The 19,522-nt window shown below is 54.6% G+C and overlaps 1 protein-coding gene across 1 annotated transcript; it reads right to left on the bottom strand.

Annotated features, from left to right (window-relative positions):
* Positions 1-168: 168 nt before the first annotated feature.
* Positions 169-19,274, bottom strand: LOC101047931 (fatty-acid amide hydrolase 1). The gene is made up of 15 exons (XM_039473978.2): positions 18,976-19,274; positions 12,061-12,174; positions 9,114-9,248; positions 8,760-8,893; positions 8,476-8,682; positions 8,194-8,234; positions 7,906-8,030; positions 5,559-5,684; positions 5,031-5,128; positions 3,778-3,877; positions 3,446-3,486; positions 2,668-2,707; positions 2,064-2,172; positions 771-916; positions 169-547 (listed from the first exon to the last, which is right to left on the bottom strand). The coding sequence occupies exons 1-15, from the start codon at positions 19,168-19,170 to the stop codon at positions 419-421; spliced, it is 1,740 nt and encodes a 579-aa protein (XP_039329912.1). The 5' UTR covers positions 19,171-19,274; the 3' UTR covers positions 169-418.
* Between the last annotated feature and the right edge of the window lie 248 nt (positions 19,275-19,522).

The following is a 19,522-nucleotide window of genomic DNA, read 5'->3' as shown; positions in this document are numbered from 1 at the left end:
CACAAGCCTGCACGCCTCCTGTGGGTGAAGGGCACCAGGGGAAGTTGTGGAGCAGGAGACTGGCATAGCTGGAGCCTGGGTCTGCACAGTCAAGCCAGCCCTGCTCTCAACAGGCTCCAGCCCCCAGCACCCTCACGATGACGCCCAGAAAGCACACAGACAAGGAGCTGTTTCTTGACTGTTAATTGGGTCTTGGCCCATGTCATAGGGTGGAGGGACCAGGATGAAGAGAGGGAAACCAGAACAGGGAGCGAGGTCCAGACTCTGGGGATCTGTGCTTCTTGTAGGGGGTTGGGGGAGAGGACACGGAAGCCTTTGCCCCATGCTGGATACTTCCTTGCTGTGGCAGCAGGGCAGCTGTGCCCCGGCTGGGCTGAGCTGCAGAGTGTGAGTCTCAGGTCCTCCGGAGCTGGAGCCATCAGGATGGCTGCTTTTCGGGGGTCATCAGTCGCTCCACCTCTCGCATGAACCGCAGACACAACTCTTCCTGCCAGGGCAGGGCCACGCACTGCACAGCCACAGGCAGCCCCACGCTCTTCTTCATGGCCTACAAGGGGACACAGGCATCAGGACGGGGTTAGCGAGGCAGGACTCCCCACCAAGCCCAGGCCTCTCTCCAGCATCCCAGCTGGAAAAGCAGGGTCAGGCCACAGTCTTTCAGATCTTGCTTAAGAAAGGCTGGCACACCCACAGTGCTTGTACTGTTTCCTCCGTAGCGGCCAGAGTCGGGGTGGGGAGTGAGTTCAGGTGAGGGGCAGGCCAGACCTCACCTTCTGCAGCGTCTTGTCCCAGATGTCCCCAAAGTAGCCCCTGTAATGTTCCATCTGGGCCTCGTCCTCAGCAGTCACCGTGGTGACAGGCACCACCCCCGCAGGGAAGTCCAGGCAGTTGTAGAGCAGAGTGTAGCTGACGGCCCCTGGAACATATCACAGTTGGCTGCAGCAGGGCCTGAGAACCTTCAGGGCCGACTGCGGGCCTGAGGCAAACCCCCTATGAAATGGTACTCTGTGTCTACAGCCAGAGAAAGGCTCTCTCCCAGGACTGAGGTCTGAGTGACAAAGCCCACGACTTCAGATTTCAGGGCTAGGCTGTACATCTCACTGATGCTTGCCCCATGCCTTTGCTCAGGTACTTTTCCCACTGGGAATGTTGTTCCTGTTTTCTTTTCCTTTTCCTTTTTTTTTTTTTTTTGAGACAGAGTCTCACTCTGCCACCCAGGCTGGAGTGCAGTGGTGTGATCATAACTCACTGCAGCCTCAACCTCCTGGGCTCCAGTGATCCTCCCGCCTCAGCTCCCCGAGGAGTCAGGACTACAGGCACATGCAACCACATCTGGCTAGTTTTTCTATTTTTTTGTAGTGACAGGGGCCTCACTATGTTGCCCACACTGGTCTTGAGTTCCTGGGCTCAAGTTATCCTCCAGCCTCAGCCTCCCAAAGTGCAGGGATTATAGGTGTAAGCCACCACCCTATTTTCTTAATTTATCTAAATCCCACCTGGAATTCAAACCACCACCTCCCCAGACTAGACTCTAACTCAAGATTCCCAACTTGAATAGTGCTGATGACAGGAATATCAATCCCGGCCAGGGCATCCCACACAACTCTCATGTCTCCAGCCAGCCCGACTGTGGGCCCCGCAGGGGCAGGGTCCTCCCTGAGGGCTCCTCTTCTTCCAGTACCTAGCAGCCCTGCAGGGCATATGGTCAGATTCATAGAAAGGACAGACAGGGGGCTGGGCGCGATGGCTCACACCTGTAATCCCAGCACTTTGGGAGGCCGGGGTAGGTGGACCATCTGAGGTCAGGGATTCGAGACCAGCCTGACCAACATAGAGAAACCCTGTCTCTAATAAAAATACAAAATTAGCTGGGTGTGGTAGTGGGCGCCTGTAATCCCAGCTTCTGGGGAGGCTGAGGCAGGAGAATCACTTGAACCGGATGCAGAGGTTGCAGTGAACCAAGATCACACCATTGCTCTCCAGCCTGGGTGACAGATCAAAACTTCATCTCAAAAAAAAAAAAAAAAAAAAAAAAAACGGACAGGCAGTGTGTCTGGTCTCACCTGTGGCCCTGCGTGCGGCATTCAAGTCCAGAGCAGGGCCCAGCATGGGGGTCAGCAGCACATCCAGGTCCAGCGCCTTCCACTGGGCAATCACGGTGTTGCGGTACCCCTGGGGGACACAGCACACTGGGTGAAGCACTCAGACTCAGCCCGCCCCAGGCTCTCTAACTCAGGGACTGTGGCTGGGGTGGCTCTGGCCCCAGCACCTAGCCCTGGATCTGAACTGGGCCATAAGGGGACACAGGTCCTCCGGGCAGGCAGGCAGTGCTGCCTCTCAGAGGGCATCAGTCGTTCCACCTTCCCAATGAATTGTGGACATGTCTCTTCCTGCCGGGGCAGAGCCACCACACACAGGCAGCTCCACAGGGGAGAAAAGGCAGCCCGGACGAGAGCCTTGGGTTGACCCAGCCCCAAAGGATGAGCATCTGGGCAAGTAAGGGTCAGACAGCAGGGCCCAGGTAGTGGTCCAGGAAGTGGAAGGGGGTTGACAGGCCAGTCTAGGAGCTCCGTGGGGGCACTGGCCACAAGACCCTGGCAGCAAGTGCCCTGTCCAACTCCATCCTCCCCCCACCACCCTGCTTCAGTCCAAAGGCTCTGGCCTCACCTCGATCTCATGCTGCAGTTCCCAGAGTTTTCCAGCCGACCTGAGCAGAAGGAGTGAGATCACCAGCCATGATGGTCACAGCCAAAGAGATCAGCAACATCAGACCCCTACTGCCAGCCTCCCAGGTCTCACTCCTCCATGGATCCTTCACAACCCCATGGGAGCTCTGAGAGGGACGTTCAAATCCCTACTGTCTGGATGAGAAAATCAAGCCCCAGAGGGGCACAGGCTGGGTCACTTAGTGACTCCACAGCAGAGCCAGGACTAGCCCAGGCCTGACTGCTCAGGACACAGGACAGGCCATAGCTGCCGCCAGTCCTGAAGCCTTGTGGTAAGGGAATGAGTGAGTCTAGGAACGTCAGGTCCTGAAACGGTGGGTGGGGGGTTCCAGCCCAAGTCACTAAGGGGCAGGTGCACCTGGCGCAGCTCAGATCAGCTCAGGTCTCTAGCAGCAGCATCCCCCGGGTACCCCCGCCCTGGCCCAGGCCAACCCCTCACTTCCTGCTCCTTTCCATCCACACCCCAGCCAGGTCAACCTCCTCCTCTCCAACTCCCCGATCCGCTTGTCCCCTCAGGCCTTTGCTCTCCAGCCAGACCTGGACCTGGCCCAAACGACTTCAAAGTCCCACTTGAAAGCCACGAAGGTTGCCCCCCTGCCTGGGCCACTTCCAGCCTCAGAGGTTACTTCCCTAGAGTCCTCTCCTGTCAGAAACTACCCAGATCCGGACTCGGATCAGGACAGGCAGGGGCAAGCAGCTGGGTGCGGAGGAGCCCTCACCGAGGCTTCATGCTGCTGAGGAAGGCCGACAGCCTTGGGAGCTGCAAGGGACAGACGCAGGGTTGGTGACTCCACTCTGAGCCATGGCAGGTGGCAAGCCACTGGGGACCCTCCCTCCATGCCTGCCCCTGGGGCCCAGATCGGCACCCCTTTTAGCATGCACATTGGCTGAAAATCGCAGGGGACAGGGGAGGAGGGCAGTCTGGGTGGGGACTGGAGAGGAGGCCATGCATGCCCAAACCAAGAGAGGCTGAGGGAAGCCAGAGGAACAGGATAGGAGGCCCCATGCTCCCCACTAGCCGTCCTAGCCCCTCCACTCCTTGTGCCCTCACCAGAGGCTTCACCAGGAAGGCCAGCAGTCCTTTAAGCCAGTTGGGAACCTTCAGAGTGAAGACCAGGTCCTCCAGGCAGGGGTCCACGAAATCACCTTTGCTGGGAAACAAAAGGCAGAGTCCAGGCACTCCCATCCCTGCATCCTTCCCAGCCTGCTCGCCCGGCCCACAGCAATGCCATTCTCTACTCAGGGGTCCTGTCCACCTTGTCCTCACCAGACTCAGCTGCCTCCTTCCAAAATGCCGTTTGATTCTGCTGGTCCTTTAAGAAGCCTGGACTCCAACCCACACCGACGGGAGCTCCCCAAGGCAGGACTCAGGGTCTCCCTCTCCAGCAAACCCAGCTCAGAACTCTAAGAACTGAGGGCAATGTCTCCCTGATGAGGCCACCCTGTGACCACCTCCCCTTTGACAGGGAGGCCAGCCTGGAGGCACAGCTAGGTCAGTCATGGTGGGGACTGCCCATGGAGCATGGCTCTGAGGCTATCTCTGGCTCAAGATCTCAGGGAAAGGTCTTAGAGAGCTGATCCTGGAGACTCATTCCCAGGGCCAGAGTGAGGAGTGGCCCCTTCCACTGAAGCCTGGACCACACTTGGCTGCTAGATGAAGGAAAGGAACATGACAGGCTGGGCCTTGACTGAGTAAAGCTGCAGGGCCGAGTTCTCCATAGGTAAAGCGGAGGAAGTGGGACTGTGTTCTGAAGGGCCACAGCCCATCCAGCAGAGGCATGTCACCAGGAAGCGCCTGCTCTCTGCCCCTGACAACCTTTAAGGACTAAAAACAGCCCAGAAGAACCAACTTCTCTAAAAATGAGTTCTGCAAAGTCCCTTAAAGGGAGTCTGGTCCAACCCACCCACTTTACAGGAGAGAAATCTGAGGTCTTACTCAAAAGGAAGACTTGGCTCAAGTCTGGAGAGCCTGGAGTCACAGCGTGAAGTCCGAACACCCACCTTCCTGTCTGGATCCTGCCCTTGCCTTAAATCTTTCCCAGACAGCGAGGCAACCACCTGCCCACCTCCTACCTCACAACAAGCTCAGATCAGACACAGGCCATGATACTCAGTGTAGCCTCCCCCTGGGCTGGTGCCCTGGCAAGGGATCTCCAGGCTCACCAGGTAGAAGGACAGCGAGGTCCCTGCCCAGAGCACTAAGGCCTTTGTCAGATTCAGCTAAGGCCCATCCAGCCATCACCGCCACCTGCTGCTCCCGCTAGGTCTGATCCCACCAAGACCCCAAAGCCCACTATCACTCACAAATTCTGTAGGTAGGTTTGGCCACCATCACTGAAGAGCCCACCTGTTGACAGGGTCTCCAGAGCATAGGGTATGTTGCTTGGCAAGAAGGGCACCAGCTGCAGAGATTGAGGAGTGTAAGCACTCCTGAACTAACAACTGGCTCCATGACCCCCACGCTGTCTGGGCAGCCCTGAGCTTGATTAGACCAACCTGCCCACATGGTAGCTCTCACTAGAGCCACAAAGGCAGCCTAACTGAGCCAAGAAAACTCACTGTAGAATGCACAGCATGAGAGAAGTCTGGAGCCACACATAAAGTTGTATAAATAACCAGACCAAAACCCACTGGCCCTGGGAACCTCTGGACAGCTGTGCAGCCCTGTACCCTTTATCAGCCCTCTAGATACTCATCCCACAGGGCCACAGATCACCCCCACGACAACACAATCAGAATGCCAGGATGCCAGGGATGGAGTAGCCATGGGTACCAGGAAGGCTTCCCTGGACAGGAGGAGATGCCAGCACCTCCAGGACCCTGCAGTCATACCGTGTGCCCCGCAGCCTCAAGGCTCTGCCTAGTCTCCAGCACGGCCCTCCTCATGGCCGGGGTGGGCATGGTATAGTTGTCAGTCTCATAGTACCCTACACGCAGCGGCCGAGAGCTGGTGTAGACCTGGAGGGAAAACACAGGGGACAGGGGCAGGTCAGGAGAAGACAGCCCTAGGCAGGACCCCTAGAGATCAAAGGAACTGGCCGGGTGTGGTGGTTCATGCCTGTAATCCCAGCACTTTGGGAGACTGAGGCAGGCAGCTCATGAGGTCAGGAGTTCGTAATCCCAGCACTTTGGGAGGCCAAGGCAGGCAGATCATGAAGTCAGGAGTTTGAAACCAGCCTGACCAACATGGTGAAACCCCATCTCTATTTAAAAAGAGAGAGAGAGAGAGAGAGAGAGAGAGAGAGAGAGAGAGAGAAATACTCAACCCCAGACACAGCTGCAGTCAGTGAGGCCAGCCCCTTCTGCATCTGACCCTTTCACAAAACACCTTCACAGTGACTCAGAGGTGGGCAGAGCAAGGATGAGGATTCCTACTGGTCACAGGAGGAGACTGAGGCTTGAGGTCTAGATAGGGAGATTGGGTGGGATCGGGACTTTCCCAAAGCTAACCAATGCAGAGCAACAAGACAGGTCTGGAACACAGGCACCCTGCCTTCTAAGCTGAGGCTTTCCACCAACTGTCCTGGCTCTCATGAGAAACTGTTCCAGACTTCCAGATAGGGACCTCATCTCCCCCTCTCCTCTGAGGAAGGACTTCACGGCTGCCTATCCCCGTGGGTTCTGCCTCAGCCCAGATCTGCCCTGCTGCCCAACACCCGAGACACCCCAAGGCCCACTGTCCTTCCTGTCCAGAAACCCTCAGCCTTTCCAAGGCAACCTTGGCTGGGGTGTGTACAGAATAGTCGCTGGACTGCTGAGAAATGGGGCTTACATCACACAGCTTACTGTCTACATTAATGTGACTTCACTCTTCTCCATCTGCACAGATCTAATTTTAGAGCTCCTGAACACTCTGTTGGAGTGGGCACAGAGGATGACCTAGGACCCAGCATCTGCCTCACTGGGGACATTTGGCTCCAGCCTCAACCTGGCTGTTTCTGGCCTTCAACCCTAACACACAGAGAGAGAGAGAGAGAGAGTACCCCAGGACCAGGGCACAACCAGGACACTCAAGAGAGCAAGATACTGGCCTCAGATGCCCTGCAGCAGGGCATGAGTTGGGAGAGAGATGACCACTGGCCACTCCCCCACCTCCTCCAAATAACACACATAAGCACAAATAACCTTCCCACTCATTCTGGAAACACCCATCAACTCTTCAACAGGAAGCATCCGTTGGCAGTTTACACTCCATGACCCTCTTAACTTCTTACCTTAAAATTCACACCCTGCTGTGCCCACCAATCCTTAACTAACATGGTGGGGGAGTCATATCATAACCCTTACCCAATCCTAACCAACCCCCATGTTGAAAGACCTACCTTAAATCAGACTTCAAAATCTCAGCAAATCTCCCCATTCTGCCTGCCCTCTGAGATGCTACTAAGGCTTTGCAAGGCAGTGCTCCCTTGCCACAGAAAGCAACAAGCCCAGCCTGTCTCCACATCAGACTGTTGCAGTGATTTTTTTTTTTTTTTTAAGGCTGAGTCTCACTCTGTTACCCAGGCTGGAGTGCAATGACGAGACCTCGGCTTACCGAAATCTCCACCTCCAGGGTTTAAGCAATTCTTCTGCCTCAGCCTCCTGAGTAGCTGGGATTACAGGCATGCTCCATCATGCCCAGCTAATTTTCATATTTCTAATAGAGACGGGGTTTTACCATTTTGGTCAGGCTGGTCTCGAACTCCTGACCTCGTGATCCACCCGCCTCGGCCTCCCAAAGTGCTGAGACTACAGGCGTGAGCCACTGCGCCCCGCTGTTGCAGTGATAATTTAAGGAGCAGCACGCCACGCTGCCTGCAGACTCCAGCTCACGCAGCCTACATCTGGCAAGAACAAGCTGCGCGAGCTGGGGTCTGCAGGCAGCGTGGCGTGCTGCTCCCCAAAATGTGGACAGGAATACTGTTAGAAAGACTGCTGTTTGCCGAAGGTCAGCGGGCTGGGAAGTGATTCCTGCATCCCTGGTGCCAGCAGCAGAGGCCAGGCACCTTGGAAAGCCTGTGGGTTAAATGCAGGCAAGGGCTCCATCTGGTGGCCGTCTGTGGAGGAGCAGCCCACCCTAGTCTCAGAGCCCCAGGGGACGTTTCTCCGGAGACAGGGCCTCCGAAGCCTGCCCACGGGCCTGGGGCGACTGTGTGGGTTCAGCAGTCCACACCCATGCCCACTCAGCCCTGCTCACCTCTTCTCGGAAGGGCAGGGGAGGCACGGTGGGGTCCAGGCGGAACATGTCCTCACACAGCAGGGCTCGCAGGCACAGTGCCAGGCTCTCCACGTCCCGGGCCATGGGGCCCACAGAGAGGCGCACTGGGACAGAGACGGGAGGGAGGTGAGCAGACAAGGAGGGAGGAACCCAGAGACCCAGAGCAGCCTGGGAGCCAGACGCTGCCCTGCCACCTGAGAAGCACCTGAGGGCAGAAGCAGGCCGACCCCCACCCCCCTGGGGCACTGAGGGCACCACCGACCTCACCTGCCTCCTGTCCATAGACACAGCCCTTCAGGCCACTCTTGCTGGATGAGAAACACAAGACGCTGGAAACAGGAAATGGCCACCCGCCGCCATTTCCCCGCCCGCAGAGCAGCTCTGAACACTCACCACTTTGGAAACTAGGACCCACGCCCGGCCAGTGGGACTAATGCTTCCTCCCAGCAAAGCCCCGGTGACCAAATCCCCGCCTGGAGCCCAGAGAGGTCGGAAGCTAGGCCAAGGTCACACAGCGAGAGGCCCAGGCGCGCCCTCCACCCACCCTACCTGAGGCGATTCCCTGTGGGCTTGAGGCCGCAAATGCCGCAGAAGGAGGAGGGGAAGCGGATGCTGCCTCCGATATCAGTGCCTAAGCCCAGGGGGGAGCCTCCAGCCGCGATGAGGGCCCCTTCACCCCCTGAGGAGCCCCCTGGGCTTTTGGAGGACTTCCATGGGTTCAAGGTCTGGCCGAAGAGGGGGTTACTGCAGTCATAGCTGGAGGAGGCCAGAATGTGTCAGCCTGTATCACGCTGGCATCGGTGCCCCTGCCCCACCCCACCCAGAGACCCAACCTGAGCATGGACTGGGGAACATTGGTGTGCACGAAGGGCACGGCGCCCTGCAGCTTCAGCACGCGCACCACCACGCTGTCACACTCCGCCGGCACCCCTTCATTCAGGCTCAAGCCCAGCGTGGAGTCCTGGTCCTGGGACGAGGGATGGTGGGCACAAAAAGGGGTATGGCTGATGAGTCAGAGCCCATGGGCAGCCCAGGGTCCACTCCAACAACTGTCACACAGGCCAAGACAGGCACAACAGCGTCCCCTTGCAAGGCCACTGGACCTGGGCCCAAAATGACCCAGGACCCACAGCAGGCTGGCAGGGACGGAGCGGCCAGCGGAGGCCCGGCACTGAGGCGGAGCATACCTTGTAGGTGAAGCACTCCTTGAGGCTCACAGGGACGCCATAGAGCAGGCCCTGCCTTGGAGCCTGGGACAGCTGAGTCTCACAGTCAGCCAGGTAGGAGGTCACACAGTTGGTCCCTTTGTTCACTTCCCAGGCCTGAGGAAGGGGAAATAAGACATAAGGGAGAAGGAGACTGGCCTTTTCCAAAAACTCTGGTGAAATATACATCATGTAGAACCAGCCTTTTAAAGTATGCCCAGGGAGGGGGTAACCAGCAACATGGGCCAGAGCCTGGGACACAGAGGATGGCCTAGGGCCCGCAGCTGCCTCACTGGGAACATTTGGCCCAGGCCTCATTCCTGGCTGTCTCTGGCCTTCAGCCAGGACCAGGGCACAACCAGGACACTCAAGGGGGCAAGATACTGGCCTCAGCAGAGGGTGGGCTGGGAGGAAGATGACCACTGGCCACTCCCCCACCTCCTCCAACTCCTCCAACCCACATCTCCGCCCAGTGAGACAGATAGAAACCAGGCAAGGGCAGACCCCCATCTCTGGTCACAGAAGGGCAGCGACAGAGCAGGGCTAGACCAGACTCCTGCCTCCCGGAGCCCAGCACTCTCTCCTCTACCCAACTCCTTTCCCACACCCAGCCCAGTCAAGCCTCCCCTTACCCAAGAACTCTTTAATTTGATAATCAAGTCACATGGAGTAAGAGCTTGACTAAAGGGAATAACATGCTAATAATGGAAATCTGCCTAGAGCGCTCAAGCGGCACCATGCAGGGTCCTACAGAGGGAAAGGTGAGAGCGGAGTGAGATGTAGTTTTCTGGAAACACTCCTGTCCTGGGGGGCACCGGAGGGAAACAGGGTGAGCTCTGTGGCCATACTCAGGCATATGTAAAATCTGTCCCTGGGGTACCCGAGGCAGGAAGGGAGAAAGGCCAATCTATAACCAGATTGACTAGGTTAACCAGGAAGGGCAGGAGCCTTTTTAGGGACATTTATGGGGAAGAAGCAGCACCATCTGCTGAGACTGCATATGTGCCCTCTGGGTGACGCCAGCCCAGCATGCTCTCGCTCCCCAGCTGCAGCCTCGACAGCACTGTCACATACACCACACCCGGACAAGTTCAACTGTCTAGGGGTCACATTCTCTGTCACACGCCCTTTCAAAAAATCATGCAGGCCACACTCACAAAGCACAATTTCTCTCTCCTTCCTTCTTTCCTCCCTCCCTCCCTTTCTTTTCAAACGTATTTCTTGAGCACTTATTATGTGAAATGCAACACTTAGTGTCTTTGAGCACTAAGCTTCAAAGACAAATAAGATAAGCTCAATTCATGAAGGACACATGGGAAAGAGAAGACAAGCCTGACACTGCGATGAAAAATGTGCTGTTAGAATGAGAGTAGGCCCCGAAGAGGAAATCCTGCCTCGGGCTGGGAAGGGAAGATGGTGCTTCCTGCTCTGAGCCCAGAAGGCTCAGTCAGGGGAGTCTGTGGCATGGAGAGGGACAAAGAGGGAAAGAGCCTTTGAGGTAAAGGAGCCCCATCCAAGCCAGTGCAGAGTTTGGATGGGACACCCCAAGCTCCAGAAGGCCTTGGCCAGAGGTGATGCGGGACACAGAGGAGAAGTTCCAGAGACAGTCTGAAGAGCTAGGGACACAAGAAGGCACCTGACCAGGAGCTGGTGCTTGTGCATGGAGGGAGATGGTGGTGGTGGGCCAAAGGTGATGGAGACAGGGGAGGGCTGGGTAAAAGAAGGGAACAGCCTCACACCTATAATCCCAGCACTTTTGAAGGCTGAGGTGGGTTGATCACCTGAGGTCAGGAGTTCCAGACCAGCCTGGCCAACATGGGAAAACCTCATCTCTACTAAAAAGATAAAAATTAGCCGGCCGTGGTGGCAGGCGCCTGTAAACCCAGCTACTCAGAAGGCTGAGTAGCTGTAAACCCAGCTACTCAAAAGACACAACAATCTCTTGAACCTGGGAGGCAGCGGTTGCAGTGAGCCAAGATCATGCCACTGCACTCCAGCCTAGGCAACAGAGCAAGACTCTGTCTCAAAAAAAAAAAAAAGCGGGGAAGGGAAGGGAAGGGGTTGGGCATGGTGGCTCATGCCTGTAATCCCAGCACTTCAGGAAGCCAAGACGAGTGGATCACCTGTGGTCAGGAGTTCAAGACCAGCCTGATCAACGTGGTGAAACCCCATCTCTACTAAATACAAAAAATTAGCTGGGGGCCAGGCACCGTGGCTCACAGCTGTAATCTCAACACTTTGGGAGGCCAAGGCAGGTGGATCACTTGAGGTCAGGAGTTCAAGACAGCCTGGCCAACATGGTGACTCTACTAAAAATACAAAAATTAGCTGGGTGTGGTGCCAGGCGCCTGTAATCCCAGCTACTCAGACTCTCAGGCTGCAGTGAGCCGAGATCTCACCACTGCACTCCAGCCTGGACAACAGAATGAGACTTCATCTCAAACAAAAAAAAATATTTTTAATTAGCTGGGCATGGTAGCACATGCCTGTAATCCCAACTACTTGGGAGGCAGAGACAGGAGAATCGCTTGAACCCAGGAGGCAGAGGTTGCAGTGAGCCAAGACTGTGCCATTGCACTCCAGCCTGGGCGACAAGAGCAAATCTCTAAAAAAAAGAAGGGAACAGACCAGACTTGTTGACTGAGGGGAGTGGAGTGGGGAAAGAGAAGGAAATCTGGGCTAAAAGCCAGGTTACTAGCTAAGACAGCATGCTCAGTGTCACACACATACACACACACACACGCACGCACACGCGCACACACACGCACACACACACACGCACGCACGCTCTGGCTCCCTCCCTCCCTGGCTGTCCCTGGTACTGTGGGTCCCACCATGGCCCCCAGCAGGACTGACTCCAGGCCAGCTTTTTCCCACAGCCTGTGCAGAGTGTCGGGGGAAGGAAGTGGCTGGCCTTTGCTGGCCTTACCTTTCCCAGGTAGGTGAAGAGCACCGCCTCAGGGGACAGCTCTCCCTGGTGTAACTTCTGCACCAGCTGAGGCAGGGGCAGGGCTAGCAGGGCCTCTGAGTCCAGGTCTGGGTTCTGTGGGGAACAAAGTCGGATCAGTCCCCTACTCCCCCGAAGGCTCACGAGCCTGCTGCAGACACCGGTAGCCCATGCTCCTCAGTCTCCACATGCACCCAAGCAGATGCTTACTGTCATATGCCAAACCAGACATGGCCACCAGCAGCTCCAACATGGCCCAGCCTGGGCAGGCCCATGCCATCCCTAGAGAGTGCAGCTCTGTCTCCTCTACAAGCCTGCTGAAGAGATGCCCAGCTGGCCGACATGCCCAGGCAGGTTTTTTTCTTTTCCTTAAAGACAGGGTCTGGCTGTGTTGCCCAGGCTAGACTTGAACTCCTGGGCTCAAGCGATCCTCGCACTTCAGCCTCCTGACTAGCTGGGACTACAGGCACACACTACTGTGCTGGGCTCCAGACTGATGATTAAACCACTACAAGTAAACACCAGCAGCAGCTGCCTTCTGTGTGCCAAGCACCACGCTGATGTCATCCATGTTTTGATTCAGTCTTACTGCCATTCTTGCCCGCTGGCCATCTGCCTGCACCTGACTCCATGCCATCCCCATGCCCACAGAGCAACTCTGAACACTGCCGGGGGGTTGCCAACCCCTGGCAGGGAGGGGCAAAAACAAGAAGACCCCATCTTGGGGGAGGCTTGGTCTGTGACTGAAGGCCACACCCAAAAGGAAGGGTTCACACATTCATTCCACAGATGTGTATCAAGTGCCTGCTCTGTACCCAGCACCACACTAGGCTGAAGTTGAGCCGTGAACAAGAAGGTATGCCCAGGTGAGCTTACACAGGGCAGGGGCAGGGTGAGCAGACTACAGGCGAAAAGATGAGATTTTAGACAATGAGAAATAAAGACAATAAAACAGAGTGTGGTGAGTGGGTGTCACATGGGAAGGATGGAGAGGGAAGAGCTTTCCGCAGGAGGAGGGGCATTTGGCAGACCCAGGCAGAGGCCTGTCTTGTTGACTGAGGGGAGTGGAGTGGGGAAAGAAAAAGGGCTCCCAGAGTCTCTGGAGTCAGCCCCTGCCTGCAAATACCCATCCGCTTCCTCCTTCCTCTTTCCCCAGGGTGTTGCTTTGTTTTTATTTGTTTTTTCAATTAATGTATTTTTTTTTTTTTTGAGACAGAGTCTGGCTCCATCACCCAGGCTGGAGTGCAGTGGTGCGATTTCAGCTCACTGCAACCTCCGCCTCCCATATTCAAGCAATTCTCCTGCCTCAGCCTCCGGAATAGCACCTGGACGCCATGCCATGATAATTTTTTGTATTTTTAGTAGAGACGTGTTTAGCCATGTTGGCCAGGCTGGTCTCAAAGTACTGACCTCAAGTGATCTGCCCCCACCATGACCTCCCAAAGTGCTAGGATTATAGATGTGAGCCACCACACCCAGTCCCTCCTCAAAGGTATTGGGGTAGTGAGTAAACACTAAGCCGGTGCAGTAGCTCATGCCTGTAGTCCACAGCCTCTGCACCTGATGTTTTCAGCATCAGGAGCACTTTCCTGAATTCAGTGAACTGATATACACTTACTTTGGATTTGTTTTTTCCTAACACAGGAGCTACAAAGAAGAAAAAAATGGGTTCATGATTTCTCCCCAAACACAGCAGATAATCCCTGTTGAGATATATATATATTTTTAACTTTTTTAACTTTTTTACTTTTTTATTTTTTTCCTGCGAATATTCCAAGCAATCTGTTGATATATATTTTTTTAAAGTACACAAAATGAAAAGTGACCTTATCCTCCACCCCTGGCAACCCTTGCACAGTCCCTCCTCTATAAAGGAAAACTATACTTAACAGTTTTTGCCGGGCGCGGTGGCTCAAGCCAGTAATCCCAGCACTTTGGGAGGCCGCGGCGGGTGGATCACGAGGTCAAAAGATCGAGACCATCCTGGTCAACATGGTGAAACCCTGTCTCTACTAAAAAATATAAAACATTAGCTGGGCATGGTGGCACGTGCCTGTAATTCTAGCTACTCAGGAGGCTGAGGCAGGAGAATTGCCTGAACCCAGGAGGCAGAGGTTGCAGTGAGCCAAGATCGCTCCATTGCACTCCAGCCTGGGTAACAAGAGTGAAACTCCGTCTCAAAAAAAAAAAAAAAAAAAAAAAAAATTCTGATGTACTCTTACAGGAAAAGAAAATATTTATGTAGGTCAGGCACAGTGGCTCATGCCTGTAATCACAGCACTTTGGGAGGCCAAGGCAGACAGATCACAAAGTCGGGAGTTCGAGACCAGCCTGGCCAATATGATGAAACCCTTTCTCTACTAAAAATACAAAAATTAGCTGGGCTTGGTGGCGGGCACCTGTAATCCCAGCTACTCGGAAGGCTGAAGCAAGAGAATCGCTTGAACCTGGGAGGTGTAGGTTGCAGTGAGCCAAGATCGTGCCATTGCACTCCAGCCTGGGTGACAGAGTGAAACTCTGTCTCAAAAAAAGAAAAGAAGAAAAAAAAGTATTTATGAAAACCCACCATGTCAACAGTTGTCTATCTAAGTTCTTTTTTTGCATCTTGCCTTTCCCACCTCATGATGAAAATTAAAACTTTGCGGCCAGGCGCTGTGGCTCAGACCTGTAATCCCAGCACTTTGGCAGGCTAAGACCGGTGGATCACAAGGTCAGACATTAGAGACCAGCCTGGCCAATATGGTAAAATCCCATATCTACTAAAAAAATACAAACAAATTAGTTGGCTGTGGTGGCGTGCGCCTATAATCCCAGCTACTCAGGAGGCTGAAGCAGGAGAACAGCTTGAAGCCAGGAGGTGCAGATAGCAGTGAGCCGAGTTCATGCCACTGCACTCCTTTGCTTTATTTTTGTGCTCATTATATGAATATAGGTTCATTGTATTTTTTAAAATGCCTAATAGTATGGAGAAGAACATCGAAATCAGCAGAGCATTCACCACACTGGGATCATTGCCACCCAACAGTCCAGTCACCATCTCCCGGACCTCACTACGAGGCATCCACAGTGTCCCTGCACACGGCAGCTAGAAGGTAACAACATGCTCCCCTCTGCTCAGCACATATTTTCATTATTTTCTATGTTCTTCCCTGTTGACAGTTAACGACACAGTTGCTAACAGCTATTTTTAAACCTTCAACTAGTGTCAGGCAGCTGAGACATTTTCTCCCAGACACCACAGTAAGTCTGTACCTCCAGGAAGCCAATCAGTGACCATGTGGAAACCTGATTTTGTGGAGAATGCAGGGAAGTATAGTATACAGGTAAAGTCTAACCCCGTGGCCACCTGCATGCACAATTTTTCAAGAGACAGATACTCTACCGGTCACTTAGGGGGCATTGTCCCTCCTCCATCTGTTTAGTTTTCTCCTTCTGAACCGCAATGCCAATGGGACTGATAAGCAGCTTGTAAGAGATGTGGGAAAAACCATTCAGGGTAAAACAAAACTGCCTGAACAAAAGAATAAAGGCATAAACAGGTGTTCTGTGATGTATCTCCCAGCTATACTATTCTAAAAATGGTGGTCCTTCTCTTCAGTCTAGAAAAGATATCAAAATTCATTCAGGGGTCAGGGCGAGGAAAAAAAAATGGGTGAAGGGTCGACAGTTACCAGAAACACACTTTTCTCTAGAGTTGCTCAAGTATTTAGAGAGAGGTGAACTATTTTGTAAAAATTCAGAAGGTGTTTAGGTATCCCCTCATCCAGCTGTGTCCTCCTTGGACCTAGAATCTGACGTGGTGGCTCATGCCCGTAATCGCAGGATACTGGGAGGCTGAGGCAGGTGGATCATCTGAGGTCAGGAATTCAAGACCAGCCTGGCCAACATGGCAAAACCCCATATCTACTAAAAATGCAAAAATTAGCTGGACATGGTAGTGGGCATCTGTAGTCCCACCTACTGTGGGAGGCTGAGGCAGGAGAATCACTTGAACCCGGGAGGTGGAGGTTGCAGTGAGCCGAGATTGCACCACTGCACTCCAGCCTGGGCAACAGAGCAAGACTCTGTCTCAAAAAAAAAAAAAAAAAAAAATCTGAGTTTCCGACTTTCTTTGTCCAAAATCTATCAGACAGGAGCTTTACTACAAACCGCTGTGTTCTCCCAGGGCCTGCTGGAGCCCTGCCTATCTCGTGCCTTGTTGTGATTCAGGGCTAGGCTAAGAGAGCCCCAGAAGAAAGGCAGCCTGACAGTCCCAAATCCTACCTCCCCATCATTCAAGGACTCCAGAGCCAAACAGAAGGGTGCCTTTGGAGTTTGGGGCAGAAGGGAGGGGAAGCAGGGGAAGGAGCTGTTCCCAAGCCTGGGCTGAATTCAGCTAAAACTCGCATCTCCTGGTGGGGCATAGTGGCTCACGCCTGTAATCCCAGCACTTTGGGAGCTGAGGCGGACAAATCCATTGAGGTGAGGAGTTCAAGACCAGCCTGGCCAATATGGCAAAATCTCATCTCTACTAAAAAATACAAAAAATAGCCGAGCGTGGTGGCGGGTGCCTATAATCCCAGCTACTCAGGAGGATGAGGCAAGAAATTGCTTGAACCCGGGAGGTGGTGGTTGCAGTGAGCAGAGATTTCACCACTGCACTCCAGCCTGAGCGACAGAGCGATATTTCATCTCAAAAAAAAAAAAAAAAAGAGTATGAGACCAGCCTGGCCAATGTGACAAAACCGTCTGTGCTAAAAATACAAAAACTAGCCAGGCATGGTGGCGTGCACCTGTAGTCCCTGCTACTCGAAAGGCTGAGGTGGGAGGATGGCTTGAGTCCAGAAGGCAGAGCCAAGATTGTGCCACCACTGCACTCAGCCTGGGTGACAGAGCAAGGCTTGTCTCAAAAAAATCTCCTACTCCTCCCCAAAGCCTACAAAGCTATGGTCAGTCAGGACCCTATCCCTTTGCTGATTTCTCATAACCACAGTCACTGGAAACCCTAAGGTAATTTCCCGCTTCTCCTCCTCAAAGAGCCAAGCTTTCATCAGAGCCAAAACTTCTGTGCAGGAATAATCCGTTCTTAAAAATAATGAGCAGTTGCTCCAGAGGAAAACCATACAGATGCTGCTGTTGGGAGTTGAAGCGCTGGGAGACCCATCCGGCTACCATCCCACACCCCTGCCAGCCAGGTGGATTCCTTGCAACTAGGAGGGGAGTTCTGCAGGCAAGAACTGTGAGCAGATCCCCGCTCCTGCTGCCCACGCTGCTCTTGGAGCTGGCAGAACTCAGCTGGCTGCACAGAGCCAAGGATAAACAGGAGGATCTCTAAGGAGGACCTCCAGAGCCCAGCCAGAGAGGGCAACTAGGCAGTGAGTAACCTGTGCTTGTGTAGGGGAGATGGCCAATTTGGGCTGACCACCAGGGCCTTCCCACTCTGGGAGGAAGAAACCCTAAAAATTGACTGATGGTGGACTTTTCAGCTTGGTGAGTACAGGCTGGAACAAGATGTATTTCTTATTTACTAAGTAAATATGAGATATCCTGGCCCCAGGGAGGTTTGGAGTAAATTCATACATTACAGCCAGCCAAAACTGCAAAATTTGCAGGGCTACACTCTGGGCTGGCATGCCTTCCTAATAGTTATCTTCTGCTCCTCTCCATGGGAGTGTGGCTGAAGAGTGCAGATGGGTACCTAGGTTCTAGTTCCAGCTCTGCCCCAACTCAAAAATCACTTGCCGAGCATTTAACACAGTTTTCTGCCTCCTGAATCCTGCTGTTCCCCACCTGGAAATCCTTGCCATCTGTCCGGTCCCACAGACACAGCAAGCCCTCCCTCTCTCAGCATGTAAGAACACTTCCCAGAGTTCAGCATGTTGGCTTTAACTGCGGTCAGTGTTTCACACACTCGGAAGAAAAACCCCTCTTCAAACCACCTCTTCCAAACCTTCAGCCAGGCCCTTTCACGCTCCCAAACCCACACACTGAGGTGATCCAGAGGCAGCTCAGGGAGAGAAAAGCTTGTTGACAGATCACCCAGGGAGGGCTGGAACTAAACCTGCTCATACTGCTGGGGGTTAGACACCACAGGCCAGCAGCAGGAGCTGGAGAGACTTCCCCTCTAGCCTGGCTTTGCCAAGAACTCCCTGTGCACTTGGCAGGTTTCTTTCCAGCTCCCTCTTAAGATCCAAGTGCACAAATCAAGAAGCTTGAACTCAGCCGGGCGGGGTGGCTCACGCCTGTAATCCCAGCAGTTTGGGAGGCCAAGCAGGCGGATGACCTGAGGTCAGGAGTTTGAGACCAGCCTGGCCAACATGATGAAACCCCTTCTCTACTAAAAATGCAAAAATTAGCCAGCCGTGGTGGCATGCACCTGTAATCCCAGCTACTCGGGATGCTGAGGCAGGAGAATCGCTTGACAGTGAGGTGGAGGTTGCAGTGACACTACACTCCAGCCTGGGCGACAGAGCCAGACCGTCTCAAAAGAAAAAAAAAAAAAAAAACCTTTAACTCTAAGCTTTGCGGATTCCTTTGGCCAGTTCTGCGATTCCAAAGTCCTCAACACTAGCATCCTATTGGTTGTCACGCTTGCATTTTCGCATTCCAATAGGCAGTAAGCTGAGATTCTTCGGCACGAAGCAAAACTCCTCTTTGACCCCATGAGGCAAAGGCCTCCCACGACCTGCCCTGACACTATCGTTTCATTTCCTCCCACTGGCTCTACCTGGCTCAGAAAGTGCAGAATGTCTTAGGGCGAGGAGAGATTCTGGAAAGTTACACATCCGCTCTGCCTGCCCCGACCCTCCACGCCTGTCCCTCCGCGGGTCCTGCGGCTGAAAGTGCCGCTGCGGGTACCCTCGGCCTGCGCCCACCCTCACCCCACCCCACCCCACCCCACCCCACCCGGGCAGTCACCTGGAGCCGGAAGCGCTGCGCCGCCCTGTCCATGCTCTCCAGGCCCGCTCGCTGCCTCTGCCTCGCCCGGGCCACCGCGCCCCGAGCCGTCCGGCGTCCGGACCAGCGCAGGGCCACGGCCGCCGCCACGAAGCAGCAGGCCAGAGCGGCCCCGGAGGCGCCAGACAGCGCGGCCCACAGCTCGTGCTGCACCATGATCCCCGCAGCCTGCCGCTGCTAGCGGCGACAGATGAAGCGGCCGCACACACTCAGCCCGCTCCGCCGCAAAACCCGGCCTGGATCGGCCGGGATCCCTGGCCCGCCTGCGCGGGAGGGGCGGGGTAGAGCGCCAAGCTCAGCGGCCACCAGAGGCGGCCCGCCTGGCCCGCCCAGCGACCTCCCGCACCCCGCCAAGCCCAGCAGGAGAGTCGGGAAGGGCGCCTGTTTCGCATGGGCGATCTCCCGAGCTTGAGTTTAGCCCGGGTTCGGAGCCACAGCCCCCGGCCCGGCCTCTTCCCGGCGCACACCAGAGCCCCAACTCCTGAAGGGGCGCCCCAGCCCGAGCCCT

The sequence above is a fragment of the Saimiri boliviensis genome, chromosome 11 (genome assembly GCF_048565385.1).
Source record: "Saimiri boliviensis isolate mSaiBol1 chromosome 11, mSaiBol1.pri, whole genome shotgun sequence".
Taxonomy (NCBI): domain Eukaryota; kingdom Metazoa; phylum Chordata; class Mammalia; order Primates; family Cebidae; genus Saimiri; species Saimiri boliviensis.
This window is presented reverse-complemented; position numbering and strand designations above follow the sequence as displayed.